The sequence below is a fragment of the Marmota marmota genome, unplaced genomic scaffold, assembly GCF_001458135.2.
Source record: "Marmota marmota marmota unplaced genomic scaffold, marMar, whole genome shotgun sequence".
Classification (NCBI taxonomy): Eukaryota; Metazoa; Chordata; class Mammalia; order Rodentia; family Sciuridae; genus Marmota; species Marmota marmota.
Window position 1 is genome coordinate 11185251 of NW_025999991.1, and position 15375 is coordinate 11200625.

The 15375-nt window shown below is 52.4% G+C and overlaps 1 protein-coding gene across 6 annotated transcripts in view; it reads right to left on the bottom strand.

Annotated features, from left to right (window-relative positions):
- Nucleotides 1-15365, bottom strand: part of Slc66a2 (solute carrier family 66 member 2) — a 28938-nt gene extending 13573 nt beyond the window's left edge. The window contains exons 1-3 of one of the 6 annotated variants that reach the window (XM_048806694.1): nt 14594-15352; nt 8555-8688; nt 3032-3085 (exon numbers count right to left, since the gene is read on the bottom strand). In XM_048806694.1, coding sequence (XP_048662651.1) covers nt 3032-3085; nt 8555-8688; nt 14594-14796 — 391 coding nt within the window. In that variant the 5' untranslated portion in view covers nt 14797-15352. Of the gene's footprint in view, nt 1-3031; nt 3086-8554; nt 8689-14593 lie in introns of all 6 variants that reach the window. The other 5 variants (XM_015499604.2, XM_048806692.1, XM_048806696.1 and 2 more) reach the window with 5 other exon arrangements.
- Nucleotides 15366-15375: the final 10 nt, after the last annotated feature.

Below are 15375 nucleotides of genomic sequence, written 5' to 3' on the forward strand. Positions count from 1 at the left end.
AAACTAAAAAATAAATATTAAAAAAAAATTTTCTCTCTCTCTCTAAAAAAAAAAAATGATATTGTGTCCAACTAAAATATTAAAAAAAAAAAAAAAAAAGACAGATCACTGAAGATGACATAGCCCAAAGCATGAGACAGAGGAAGAGTGGCAGTCCTGCACATACGACAGGCATGCTGCTGGGAGGAGAGAGGAGCAGCCGAGGAGAGAACAGCGGCCTGCACACCCAGACAGCCCCACCCCCACACTTCAGTCTCAGTGCTGACACTCAGTAAAAACCCAGGGTCCTGAAAGCAGAACAGGGAGATGGAGTCCCTTGCGAGGGCACCAATGAGAGTCACCGCAGGCTTCTCAGCAGCAGCAGCAGTGCCCAGGCAGCTGGCCAGGCACCAGAAAGAAGGCATCATCAACCACGGTCTGCACCTGCAAAACCCCTGTGCTTAAAGGAGGGCAAAATAAAACCAGAGAATGAAGAGAACAAAATCCCCAGAGGACAGGAAGGGGACGGGACTGTCTGTTGTCAACAGACCCACCTGCAGGGAAGGAAAGCCTATGAAGCACACAGTCAGAGCCAGCACCCACAGTCCTGCCAGAAGGTAATTCCGCAGGTTGCCCCAAAGACAAGCACAGGCTGCTGCTTTCCTCCCACGGCTCAAGAGCAGCTGTAGAAAAGAACCTGAACTTGAGGTCCTCGACACCAGCACCCAAGGTGGGCAGCTGGAGTGTTCTGGAAAGATGACTGAGGCAGTCACTCTAACAGTGAGGACAAGGAAGAGGCAGAGCAAGCAGGGCTGACCCAGGAGACCAACAACTGCTCTCTCTCTTCCCTCGTGCCTCAGTGTCTGAGGACGTGTAGCCACATAAAGCAGCAGTCAGAACACTGCACCATTAGGTGTGTGACCTACCTGGACACAATGTGTAGCCTCATCTCCCACAGAGGGAGTAACTGCACAGGAGCAAAGTTTCTGTATCTCATTAAAATTCGTCTGGGCTATGTTTGAAGCAGATTCTGGAGAGTTAAAATGCATACTGCAATCCTCAGAGCAACTACCAAGAAAGTAACTCTCACATGTAGTTAAAAATCACTAAAGGAATTAAAATGTTACACGAGAATTAAAATGTTACAAATGAAACTGCAAAGGCACAAGGGCTGGGGAACACCCAGGCACTTCAAAGGCAGAAGGAAAACTGCAGATATAAATTCAAACATCAACGGTATGTGTGAGTCAAATAAGCAATCAGAATGCCAAAATAAACTTCCTAAAGACCTATGTGCTGTCTACAGAGGATGCCCTTTAGATTCCCATACAAAAACGTGTAAAAGAACAGAAAAAGATACACAACTCAAATAGCAAACATAGACCCATGGCTCCACTAATACCAGAGTAGGCTTGAAACAAAAGCACCACTAGAGACAGGGTCATTCTACATGAAGACACAGCACCTACCAAGCACATCCCACAAGCACACCCCAGAACACACCAGGAAAACCACAAGGGAAAGGAAGGAAGTCAACTCAGAAACAGCTGGAGACTTTGTATCAGCTTTGTAACACTTAGGTGAAGAACCAGAAAGAGACCTGAGCCTGCACCTGGTAGGGCACACCTCCCAAGCGAGCCTGGACTGCTCTCCAGAAGAGACCCACGGCGCCTGGCAGCACAGGATGGTCTACAAATGCCACAGAATGAAGGCAATGTCCAAAAGAAACTCAGGAAATTCACAAACAGGTGGAAGTTGCAGATGCTCATAAACACACAGGGTCACAGGAGAAATTTGTAAGGAAACGGGAATCACTGAAATCACTCGCTAAAATCACTCATATGAATCTCCACCAGGAGAAACCTGGGGAAACGGAGGGAATGGACAGAATCCCACAGGGGAGCAGTACTCCTACAGTGGGGAAACCAAGGGAATGGACAGATACTAGCACAGACAAGCAACTGCAATTGCTGCAGGAAGAAACAAAGCAGGCCTGCATTTATAAGAGTGTGAGTTCATTCAAATCTTCCCGGGAGAAACCCCTATGCCCAGATGACTACTTGATGCAAATCCTTCTCAAACTCATGTAAGGAACAGAGTAGAAGGGAACTCCTTCCTCCCCCACTCACGTCCTATGGTCATTATTACCCTGAGTCCCAAGTCGTAGCCACAAAACTGCACTCTCACATCTTTATGACATGGACACAAGATACCCTCCCACCTAGAGCAAACAGCACCTGGCAACACATAGAAGCATTTAACACACCACCAGGAATTTAAGAGTGGCTCAGCACACAAAGTCAGCCAATGATTCTCCACATCATCAGAGGAAAAGCCAAGGCCACGTGGCCACTCCACAGTTTCAGCCAAGCACCTGCAAACCTTTAACACCACTTTAGAAGAACGAAGGCCTCACAAGCCCAAGAGCAGGATGGGGTGTCCACTCGTACCAGGTCCAGCCAAGCAGTCCAGCAGGAAATGAAAAATAGCCAGATCAGGAAAAAAGATGCAGTCTGTGTTCACAGATGACAGGATCACAGCGAATCCTAAGCCGTCCACTAAAGATCAGCTAGGGTGAGCAGACTTCTGCAAAGCCGCACAACACAGGAGGTTATGTAAGACTCAGTTCCACCAGGCAGCAGTGAAGGATGCTGGATGGAATGAAGGAGACACTGGCCTCTTCCTCCCTCCCTCCTTCCTCCCTCCCATCCATCTCTCCTTCCTTCCTTTCCTTCCTTCCCACCTTCCATCCTCCTGCTTTCCCTCCCTCCTTCCTTCCTTCATCCTTCTCTCCTTCCTCTCATTCCCTTCTTCCTTACCTTCCTTCCTTCTTTCCACCTTCTTCCTCCCTCCCTCCATCTCCTCCTCCCCATTCAGAAAATGGATGGGCTTCTAAGGAAGAAGGGTTCATGCTTGGGGCAGCAGAGCCAGGGGTTGGTTAGCTCAGGAGACACAGCATGCACCGTGGGAGGAAGCACAGAGGAAGAACTGGCAGACAAAGCTGAGAAGCGACAGGGACGCACATGGGGGCATCCTCATGCAGCGTACATACCCAGATAGGACCGCCTGGGCGGGGCTTTGGGCTCTTCATCCCTGATGTCTCCAGCTTCATTCAAAAAGAGAGAAGAACAAAGACGGAAGGAAGGAAGGAAAGAAAGAAAGAAAGAGAAAGACAAAAACAGACTGGTTTTAACACTGCAGACTGAGGTTCCCAGCCCTTTGTGTATTTCTTGAACACACATACACACACACACACACTGGAACAGAAGGACTGTAAGAATTCCATTTCTGTGCTTTGGAAATTCACTTTCTAAACCATTCTCCAAGCCTACCCTTTCCCATTATCCTAAGGAAGTGAACAGAGGAAACAAAGCGAAGACTCCATCGCCCCCTTGTCACTGTCTCTAAAATCAGGCAGCATGGAGCTTCCATGGTGCCCCAGGGGCAGCCACAGGGCCAGCTCCACCCAGTCCCCAGCCAGCACTGTGCCAGCTGCGCCCACAGGCTGCTTGATAGCATAGCTTTGGGACACATGCAGTGACCTGTCCACCACCAAAGGACAGCTGACTCGACATAAAAGAGACAAGCCACAGTACAGAGATAGCCGGGGCTCCCAAGGTCAGTCATGGTTAATCCTCCTGCTGCACTGCCCTCCATGGCCAGGATGCTAGACAGCTCAGCAAAGCCTCATGTGGTCCTGGAGGGAAACAGCTGGACAGAGGGTGTTAGGAGCTGAGCTCCTGCCCCACCATGGTGGACGACACCTTAAAGTCAGCTGTCACAACAAACAGGCGAATGCAGACACAGAGGAGCCCCACGGCCTAGATGCAAGGCCACTCTGCTCACCACCCAAGGGCAGCACACCCAGGCAGCTTTCCCACCTGCCACTACCCAGCACCATGGGCTTGGCCAATTCACTGCCCACAGGCACCTCTTCTAAAGATCAGATCCACTGAAAGGGGAAGGGAGAGAACATGCTGGGACATTCTGGCATAAAACGTACCCAGAGTAAGAGCCCAGGGGTGGAAGACAGATCCAGTACCTAGGCAAAACCCACCTGGATTCCCCTGGACACACCTGCACCACCCAATGTTTCCCACCTGGAAGGCCAGATGGTCAGAGCCACTACATTTGAGAACATCTGCAGGACAGATGGGAGGAATGTCCGAGGCTGACACCAGGGAATGCTTCCAAGAACCCTGTACTCCATGCTGAGCAGGGATCCAGCAGGCACCAGGACCCTGATGTGGCTGGCAGCATGTCTGCCCACAGCTTCCTCAGACCCTCCAGGTCCTTGCCAGGTGGAGAGGTACACTGGCTCCAGTCCATGGAAGCGGACTGTCGACTTCCAAGACTAGGTCCCAAGGAAGAAGCAGCTTCCTCCACATTCACCAGAGGTGCTCGCCCTGGGAACCCGAAGCCATGCTGTGAGGGAACCCAGGCCTGTGAGGAGTCGCCGTGGGTGTGCCAGCCAGGGCCCGGTGACACCAGGTGAGAGGGAGCAGGGAGTGAGGAGGGGCACCTGCAAGTCAGTGAGCCTCAGCTCCCAGCCTCAGCCTCCAGGCCTCCCTAGCTGACACTAAGGACAACGGGCACAAGCTGTAGGGACAAGCTCCACCTTGACTGTCCCTTGAGTCCTCAGTTTGGAGTAACAGACAGCAGGGCACCAGGTGATGAGGCTGAAGCTCAGGGTGGGCTGGAACAGGACGACCTGTCGCACAGGCAGAGTCATCAGGAGAGTCACTGTGGCTAGCACACGCACACCGGGAGGGGACAGTGGCAGCAGTTGGGACCAGGGAGGTGAGGACTGATGAGCCTTGTCCCAGGGGCCCGAGCCAGACAGAGGGCACCATCCCACACACCCCTTCAGTCCCAAGACTGCTGCTCTGAGCCCCCGCGCAGACGGAACGACCACCCAGAGGCCCACCACAGACAGGTGCTCCTCCCTGGAGCTCTGAGTGCTAAGAGCTGGGGAAATGTCAGATGATCCAATCACCTGACTTCAGGCCACAATTTTGTTATTCAAATAACTCCTATGACAAATTTAAAAGGAAAAAATACATCATAAACAGAGTTAGATTTTTAAAAAGCAGTCTCACATGATGGCCATGCCTGCAATCTCAGGGACTCAGGAGGCTGAGGCAGGAAGATTGCAAGTTCAAGGCCAGCCTCAGCAACTTAGTGAGACCCTAAGCAACTTAGTGAGACCTATCTCAAAAAGGGTTGGGGATGTGGCTCAGTGGTTAAGTGTCCCTGGGTTCAAACCCTGGTTCAAATAAATAAATAAATAAAATGACTGAAGTCAGCTCAACTGTGTCAGCCAGCAGTATGCCCACAACGAGGCATCATTCTCACAACACCCATCCCTGGGGGTGGTACTCTAAGTAGGTGCAGTTCTGAGCCTCCAGCCCCTCCAGCCTATTCCAGCAAATGTCTGGACGCAGCCTCAGATGATGGCAAGCAGTGGGCCAAAGATGGTGGTGATCTGTGCCGTCGTCACTCCTATGGCTCCTAAGTCATGGGGGTGACGTGGGTGGGGGGCCAGGGCCATGACGGAAGAGGCCCAGTCAACCCCAGGTCTGGGGCTGACAGGCAGAACCATGTGCTGCCAGGAAGCATTTCATCTCATGGGAAACAGCCCCACCTCCACCCCAAAACACCAAACAGCAATCAGACCCTACCACCAGCCCTGCAGACTGCCTGCAGATACCAGAGCTACTCAAAAATGTCGTACCGCACACGTGCACTCTGCATGTTCTTCACACTTAGACAACAAATACATAATCTTTAAATCAAACCCGCCCTGCGTTGTTTCCTTAACCTCACCTTGCAAATTGAATTTGCAAACTTCAAATTTAAAAATCCTATAAAAGATGGTGGGAAAATGTTTACCTCTTATTTTCAGGCCATCTGACTGTTCTATTGAAACAAGGTCATTCTGAAGTTTCTCCTTGAACCACTCCGGCTCATGATCACTGTGCCAGGACTTGAGTCTGCCATGACTCAACAGGGCTACCTGTTCCTGGGTAGCCCCAGCGTGCACTCCGACCCAAGGTCCTAGTGTGGGATGTACAGACGCTGGCAGGAAGAGCAACACTGTGGTGAGCACGTCAGCACAGGGTTCCTGGTTTCCATACACCCATCTTCCACTTCTTACACACAGTGGACAGGACACCACAAACATGAACAGGATTCCAACCCTAAAAGGGCTGAGGATGAAAACCTCGGGAATTTTCAGGCATGGACTGCCGTCCCAGTACAGAGGATCTATGGCCTGTCAGGAGCCCCAGGGTCAGCAGGCAGAGGTCCTGCCTCCTCCCTCAGGCTGGACTAACACAGGACAACCTCCCCACGAGGACCCCAACTTCCTCCACACCTGCAGAGCCCTTAGCCAGGCGAGGGTCCCAGGACCGATGCATCTCTGTGGCCAGTATTCTGCCCATCACAGGAGCACTGGTTCAAACTTCAGGCTCCAGCCTGTTATAGTTTGGATATGAGTTGTCCCTGAAAGCTCATGCTGGACAATGAAGGAGTGTTCAAGAGTAAGATGACTCGATTATGAGAATCTACTTGATGGGTTAATCATCAAAATGGATTAATGTGGTAGCTATAGGAAAGTAGAGTGTGAGGCTGGGGGTGTGCCTTTGGGGTACATACTTGTCCCCAGTACTCCCAGCTCTCTCTCTGGCTGCTTCCTGGCTGCCTTGAATGGATGGCACTCCTCCTCCATGCCCTCTGCCATGACGTCCTGCCTGGCCATGGGCCCAGAGCCATGGAGTTGCCCACCATGGACTGAACCTCTGGAACTGTGAGCCAAAATAACCTTCCCTCCTCTAAGCTGTTCTTGTAGGGTATTTTGGCCACAGCAACAAAATCTGAGGAAAACAGAAATCTAGCCCTGAAAACAGGGACCACTATTTTAATTCAATCCTAGTTAGAACAGAAACAGTCCTTAGGAATAATTCCCTGGACAACAGGAACCACTAACACGTAAAGGGACGCTAGCCAGGGATCCAGTCCCCTGGCTTCCCTGTGAAACCTCCATGGGGTCCCCAGGAGACAAAAATCTGCCCTCACGTGAACCAGAACCCGCTGGAAGCCTGAGGAAGGGGCTGTGGGACACAGGTTCTGGAGGCAGACAATGCTAAGCTCCGGGCCTGCCCTCCTCCTCCTAGTGCACATTCTGCTGTATGCCGCCTACCCTCAGTCCCCAGACCCCCGAGGCTTCACGTGTCACAAAACCTACTCTGACGCTCAGAGACGGGCAGCACCAACACAAGCTGTTGTCTGGTACCTTGGGTGCTACTGTGCCCCCTCAGCCTTTTGGCATTCCCCCATGAGAACATGACTGAGGGCACCCCCATCCCCCAGCCAGTCAGGGCACCTGCTCTGTCTTGAGCCAAGGCTCAGGGACATGGATCCTGCCACGGGAAGCTCAGGCCACCCAGAGAGGGGGCAAAGCTGGCAGGAAGTAAACCCAAGCCACCCCCGCAAGACCTGAAACCATGACTCTTTGCTCACACTGAAGCTGGCCCCCTAGGAAGCCCAGCCTTCCAGGCAAGGTGGGCAGCACCATTGGCACTAGCCCCAGCACACCTTACAGCCAATCACACAAGAGGGCAGAGAGTGGGGAGAAAGGACAGATACACACCAGAAAACAGATGGCCTTGGTGGCCATCTCTAGTTACGGTAACACTCATTGGTCTAGGACCTCCCTCAGAGAGAGAAGGTGACCCACTTTCTACCAAGACTGAAACTAGCCCCATTCATCTCACTCTAAAACAGACATGCAGAGAAAGAGAAGGAAGGAGCTTGCCAATGAGAAGAAAATAATGATCAAAAATGAAAATACCTGGCAAGACTCCAACTTCCCAGCACCCCAAAACTAAATGACTCTGGGGAAAATCATCTTGCAAGCAACCACTGAGATTACGCACATACACAACCTCAGACAAACCACAGCATGTGCTGTCTTCAGCTCAGTGATGGGAAAACGACATAAGGCACTGCCCCTCCCGCACACGAGAAGCCCACCAGCCTGCGACTGCAACGCAGAATGTCAGACTCCAGGAACTTGTTCAGGAGGAGGCAAACGCAGGAAGAAGTGCATTCCATTTTCCAAGCTAAGCTGTGTGAGCCGGACGTGAACTGGCCCTGCCCCAGTTAGCACAAGTGTGCACCAATCCAGGTGAAGCAGGCTCCTGGTGAGAGCCAAAGGCTGTGGCCTCACACGGGCAGCACCCAACATCAGAAACCCTGCCTCCTCAGGCCCCATCTTCTGTGACAGGACACAGACACACTTCTGCCTCCTATACTGCACAGCACCTGACGGCCACAGCAAAAAGGCCACCGAGATACGTTAACGCCTCACCGACCTCTAGTGAGGACACCCACCTGGAACCGTTTCCCTCTTGCAGAGCGGTGCTGAGACACTGCTGTCCATCACAGATAGCAGCTACTTGGTGAAATGAACGTTGCTGAGATAACACAGTGGCTTGTGTTTCACCAAGTGAGCAGGAGATGCTTTTGGGTTGATTTAGTAAGAATTCATTTCCAGAGGCTGCCGAGCACCAACCTGCAAAGGAGCGGCGTTTCAGGTTCAGCTCGTTGGCCACCCGGACCTCGGTGCACAGCTTCAGCATCAGCAGCATGGTCAGGGTCATGACGATGCTCTGCCACAGCAGCGGGGACTCGAAGCGCCTTCCAAACCTGGGCAGCAGAGACTACAAGTCAGGGAGGAGCTGCAGGCCAGGCCTGACTCTCAGCCAGCGCCAACAGGTGAGTGGGGACAGAGAGCCCCAGGGCCTTAGACATCCATGGCCGCTATGGCACTCGCTGCCTGCTGCCTCCTCTTCCAGGCTCCATGTGGGATGGGCTGAGGTGGGGAGGGGCCTTGAGATCCAGGATAGACAGCCAGAGACCCTGAGCTCCATGCCCATGGGCCTTTCCACACACAATATTCTCCCCTCCAGGAAGTCTGGAGATCCCGCCTGAACCTGGCACCATGGGAAGGCCTACCTCTCCATCCCAGTAAATCCCAGATGCCAAGGCCTGTCATGCAGAGACCCCTGCCTCTACCAGGCCACAGAAGCCCTGCTTTCTGCCTGGGAGGCAGGTCACCAGAGCACCCAGAGTGTGCATGGAAGAGAAGGGACTCTCTCCAAACTCTAGCCTCTCCCACTAGAAGAGAAGGCAGCTAAGGGCATGGCTCTCCACCCCAGGCCCCCCGCACCATGCCACCCTCACTCCCAGACTACCAGCCCAGTGCCAGCTCAGGTTCCTGCTAGTTTTCCACCAACACAGCCCACAAGCCCACACAGGGCAGCAGCACAATCCAAGGCTGGTGTGACTGGGGTCTCCCCTACACCACCAGAACACTATGGAAAGTGACACGTGAGCCCCATCACCATCGCCCTGGCTAGACCTGGGACTGAGGCCCTCTCTGGGCACAGTTGCCACACCTGTAATCACAGTGACTGGGGAGGCTGAGGTAGGAGGATGGCAAGTCCAAGTCCAGCCTGGGCAACTCAGTAAGACCCTGTCTCAAAATAAAAAACAAAAAGGGCTGGGGATGTGGCTCAGTGCTACCACTCTGGGTTCAATCACCAGAGGAAGGAAGGAAGGAAAGAAAGCCTCCTCCCTCACCCTAACCTGACCACTCCAGCTAGAAATGGCCTCAGAGTTTGGCCTGAAAGGCATTTCCCCTGAACTTGGGGGTCAACACACCACACTGGATGTCTTGCTAACTCCCAGCCTCTCCTCAACACTGAAGTTCACACACCACAGCCCCATCCCACAAGTCACCTCTGAGGCCAGCATGGGTACAGGCAGCTGGAGGGCCTGTTACTGAGCAGCGCCCACAGGAAGTGGCCCGTCCTCAGCACAGGGCAAAACTGGCAGAGTGGCCACTACTCAGGCCCACACACCCAGAGGCCTTGAGGATCTGCAGCCATGGCCAAACCTGCTCAGGAAATGCCTGCTACTGTGACAAGGAACATGCCAAAGTCACTCCATAAATTAAAATCAAAAAAAGCATTTTAGGGGCTGGGGATGTGGCTCAAGCGGTAGCACGCTCGCCTGGCATGCGTGCGGCCCGGGTTCGATCCTCAGCACCACATACAAACAAAGATGTTGTGTCTGCCGAGAACTAAAATAAATAAATAAATATTAAAAAAAAAAAAAAAAAAAAAAGCATTTTATAAAACGTGGTGGTAACACTCCTCCCAGCAACTGGTACAAGACAAAACTGGATGTGGCCTGGTCTTCTAGCCTTGAGGAGTGTATATGAGAGCTCTACACAGTCCACGAGAAAAACAGTCCCCTTAACACAGAGAACAGATCCCGGATTCACCTGTGTGCTACCAGTCACCTTCTACAAGCCCAAACCTGGGAGCACAGTTCACTGCCAACATGAAACCTAACACAGTAGGCCTCTCCAAGGCTCTGAACCATGGCAACCTTGCCCCTGCCCAGATCAGCAGGCCTAGCAGGTAATAAGTATGCCTGGGGGGAGGAGGTGTGTGTAAGGGGACAGATTACAGGCAGGCCACTGGGAAAGTCTCAGATAAAGTCTCAGATAGTCTCCTGGCCGGGTGGGGGGGGGGGGCAAGATGGAATCCACAGAAAGTAGGAAGAGAGCAACCTAGGCACAGGGTACATGGGGGGCCAGGGCACAGACAGGCAGGCCAGTGCATCCCTAGGAAGTGTCATCAGAGCCCTCCCTGGGAGGCCACCAGGAAATACCAGGTGAGGAACTAAGAAGATGCTGGAACAAGACAGGGTGTGGAAGCCAGACCCAGGTCAGGAGGTCCAGCTGGAAAGAGGCAGCTGCAACAGGGGTTTCTGAGTCACAGGCAAGGGCTGGTGCAGTGGACTTAGGCATGCTGCCCACGTGTGCCTGTAGTCATGTGCTCCAACAGCTAATGTCCCTGGGACCCTCCATCCGCAAACCTGTCTCTTCACCTGTGAAGTGTAGGACATATCTAAGGTTGCGGGGGTTACAGAGCCAACCACAGTCCCTCTCAGGCTGGCTCCCCACCAGCTACCTGGCTGTCCAACTTACCCCAAGGCAGTCAGGTGAGGGAGTGGGAAGCCTCTAGGGGTCACTATGTAAGCCTGCAGCACAATAAAATGAATTCCTGAATCAAGTTCTCAACAGGGGCCCTTCAACAAATGGCCACTGTGACCAAAAGACTACTTCCATTTTATAGATATTCAACAGAAACACAGCAACTAGAAAAACTGGAGAAAGCAGTTGAAGTCTGCACTCCCCCATACCATACCACCAATCAGATTTAACTGATGTCCACAGAGAAGATGGTCCAGCAGATCTCACCCAGGGCCAGAGGGAACAGAGCTGGACATATAGCTAGCTGACTACAGGTGAGTACAGACCAAGCAGGAGACAAAACATCAAAAGGCACACTTTCCACAAAAAAATATACAAAGGACAAAAGAAAAATAAACCAAAGCTCAATATCATTAATCTTTTAAAAAATATTTGTTTTTATTTGCAGATGGACATGATATCTTCATTTATTTATTTTTATGTATTGCTGAAGAATAAACCCAGAGCCCCACATGCACGAGGCAGGTGCTATACCACTGAGCCACAGCCACAGCCCAACATCATTAATTTTTAAAAGATAATTTAAATAGAAAGGTGCTGGTCTTTACTTTTCAGGATTCATGAGTCTGGCTGGCAAGGTGTTCAACAGCTCCTGCTCTCCTGCCTGAGGATGTGAGTGAGCACAGCATCTCTGAGGGCCAGCAGCCCTGTTCCTAGAGCCACTCTGAACACTCCATCCAAGTGGGCTCTGGTGGGGTGCAGGTGCCCATGCTGCCCCCAGGGGCACACAAAGTCCTGCAATCTATTCTACAGACAGCTTCTCCACCTTCCACAGTAATAGAAAAACTCAAGTGGAAAAAAAGTTAATAGCTACTCCTCAGTGCTGAAGATATCACTCAGTAGCATAATGTTACTGCATCTCAGATACAGTGTTTGCATTCTTACAACTAACCCTGCAAGAGGCAGCAGAGGCTGAGCTATGCGACCTGTGCCTCACAGATTCCATAATGAGATCACAAGGCTCTGGGACCCAGCCCCCCTTGCCCACTCACCCCCAGACCTATAAATGTGATCCAAATAATCACATGGCACTTCTGACTTCTGACACCACAAACACCAAATTCCACATTGACATTTCATGGAGTGTGATCTGCTGAATGCTAGTTTTGCAAAATGACAAAAATTGGAAGAAATGAGGGCATGAGAGTTACATAAGTTTCAGAATCCTTGAGTTTACACTCAAATCAGCCCCTTCCTGCAGGACTGTAGAGCAGCTCTCAATAGGGGTAGGACATATCACAGGGGATCGGAGGTCTGAGGTCTGAATCCCAGCCAGCACTGTGAAATCCATGAAGCCTCCAGCTCCACCACCATCCTGGTATGTAGCAGGCTCCAGTTTCACCTACTCTGGCCCACCCACAACCACTCTGAGTGTTCATGGGGGGTGGGGCACATATACACCTGCAGGTGTGCATGGTGGTACATTTCAAGTATCACTCCTGCTAAAGCAAAAGCCCTGTGGCCCTGGCCATGCCTGACATCAGGGAAATCCTCAAAATCTGTAGGATCAGAGGTTGCTGGCCTGGAGCTTGGAAGGAGACATGCACAGGGCTCTGAGGGGCTCCAGGGATATAAGGATCAGCACATGGCCTTGGCCAGCAGGGTTTCCAAGGTCCTTCAGCAGCACTGGGGACATGTGGCAGACTACCCTCAGGCCCACTGCGCAAGAAGCAGGGAAGGGACAGGCTAGGCTGCAGACCAGAGAAGGGCCATCACCCTCTGGGTCCTCCTCCCAGTCTTCTGGAACATGCTGGGGAGCCAGGGCCTATATGTGACCCTAGAAGCCTGAGTGGCCCAGGACAGCTCAGTATGTGTTTCTACAGAAAGGAACACCTGCAGACAAGCCTGGCCTCCCCAGGAAGGTGGCCCTGTAACCCCTAGGAGAGCACTCAAGGGCCTCAGAGGCCCCAGCGCAAAGGCAAGGACACCAGTTCCTGTGTACTTCTCCCCTGGGAGCACTAGGGGCAGTCTCCAGGCAACACCAGGAAACTGGCCTCACTTATGACTTCCCCACACCATGTGCTCAAATGTACATTAAAACTTTATTTTCTTTTTTTAATTCTGAACGATAGCATACTGATGGAAACACTCAAAGGGGCACTTTTTCCCATTCATCAATCAACTTCATGTGATTCTCCTCTATTCTGGAGAAAGACAAGCATGCCCTCCTTCACAGTCTGGACACTGTGCCTGGGCTGCACTGAGAAGCCTGCCTGGGAGTGTGCCCTGCTCTGTTCATGCTCAAGGTGAACGACATCATTGAACACAATTTTATCTCGGAAGATATTTCCATTCAACCTGAGATAAGTCCACTTCAGGGCACCCAGTCCCATCACGGGATAGCTAGGGACCTCCACCCTCAGCCAAGGGACCAGGAGGAGGAAGGGAAAAATCTTCAAAACGTGGTCTTACAACTTTCTTCAGACAACAGTAAGAGCCTCCTCAGAAGTCTCCTGGCCCAGAGACAAAGCTCAAGGTATCCAACATTGCTTCAATGGCCAAACCTTCCCACTCCACCAAATTCTTACACGATTCAACTCACTAGTTCGACTTCTAAAAATCCCAGACAGGGGCAAAACCCATCCCAGGGCTATTCAGCATCTGGCCCAGGGCAGAGCAGAAAGAGAGAACCTGCAGCTCCTGAGTTCAGGGAGTCTCGCATTGGAATGTACACTTCAAACAGGGACATTTTACTTAGTGTGAATCATACCTCACTAAGGTCGGCTTGGTGCTACTGGTTTGATGCTAATTAGCAAAAGGCAGATACATGATTACTCAAACTGCATCCAGAAAGTGGGAAACTGCCTGAGCCTTTCTTCTGGGCCACTTCAGCTGACCACCCTCATGAAAATTTCCTATCAGCACAGAAGCCTTGGGACCAGTCAGAAGAAGGAAAAATGCCAGACCTCTTTAACCTTAGGATGAGGCTCTGATATCTCTCTCTTCATTTCCTCTGAAAATTCACCCTCCAAATTATGTCTGCTTTAGCAACTGTTAAACTAACCTCAACTTCCTCGCAGAACACAAATGAGAGTAAGAGGAAGCTGGCCTGAGAGAAGCAAGAAGACAGTCTCCAATTGAGTACTATCCAGAAGGTTGGACTTCCTTTCTAAGGAAAATAAAACCACACCAGCTAAGAGTCTGCCAGGCAGAGGGCCCCTTCCCACCACTAGAATCAGTCCCAGGAAATGCTCACAAAGAGGAAATATCAGATACAGATAAGCCACTCATCAAATAAAAAGGCAGATCTGGAGACTGTATTTGAGAGTATTCCAACTTCTCCAGAGAAATATTCTCATTCTAAGAAGTTCAGTGACTGCAGAGGTCCCACACCAGCCACCTGTAAAATGGGCCCCTGAGCCACCTGAAGGTGTGAATGGGTCCCTTTGAGGAAGTAGACACCTCCACCCTCGCCTCTCATCTGGAACAAACCCCAAAAGAGAATGCCATCTCCCCAGGCACCCTCAGGTCAAAGCCCCAGCTTACCAGAAGAGTATCCGTAGAATATTGGCCACCAGTAGCACCAGACACACGTGGGTGGAAAAGCCGTCGGCGTTCTGAGTCCTCCTGATGTCCCTGTACTGCGGGATGTACGGCACCACGCCCCCAAAAACCATGGCTGCGGCGGCCCCCCAGGAAACCAGCCGATGTAGCGGGACCAGAAGCCAATCCAAACCTTCTGCCTCCATCCCGGGCACCCGGCAGCCCTGCCGTCCGGCCGGAGTCCACCTGGCACGAGCCCCAGCGCTCTCACAGCTCCAGAATCCGCACAGTGACGTTCCCCTCTACATTGCAGCCGCTCTCCTGCGCGATCCTCCACCATCGGGGTCTGGCAATGGGGGACGAGAGTAAAGGACTCCTGGTAGAAGCTCGGCTCCGGCGCACCACTTCCCGCTGCCCAGCTGAAGGGCCTGTGGGGCCAGTGAGGGCGGCGCTCCGGAGGCCGAAGCTGACGCTCGCACCAAGGGCACCTCAGGGCTTGCGGCCGGGGCAGGACCCCTCCCGGGACCGGGGCGGCTCTGGGAGCTGGAGACCCGCGCCGGGCCTTCTGTCCAGCAGGCAGCTGGGAGGACGGAGAGCGCCTGGCCGGAGCGGGGAAGGGCGCAAGGCCGGGAAGCGGGGTGAAATGGGAGGAGGGTGCATGGCGGTGGGAGGAGAGCGCACGGCCTTGGGGTAGAGTAAGAGGAGGGTGCATGTGGGTGGGGAGGGCGTACGGCGGGAGGAAGTCACCACTGGGGTGACAGGGCCGGGGGAGCAAGTCCGCCGTG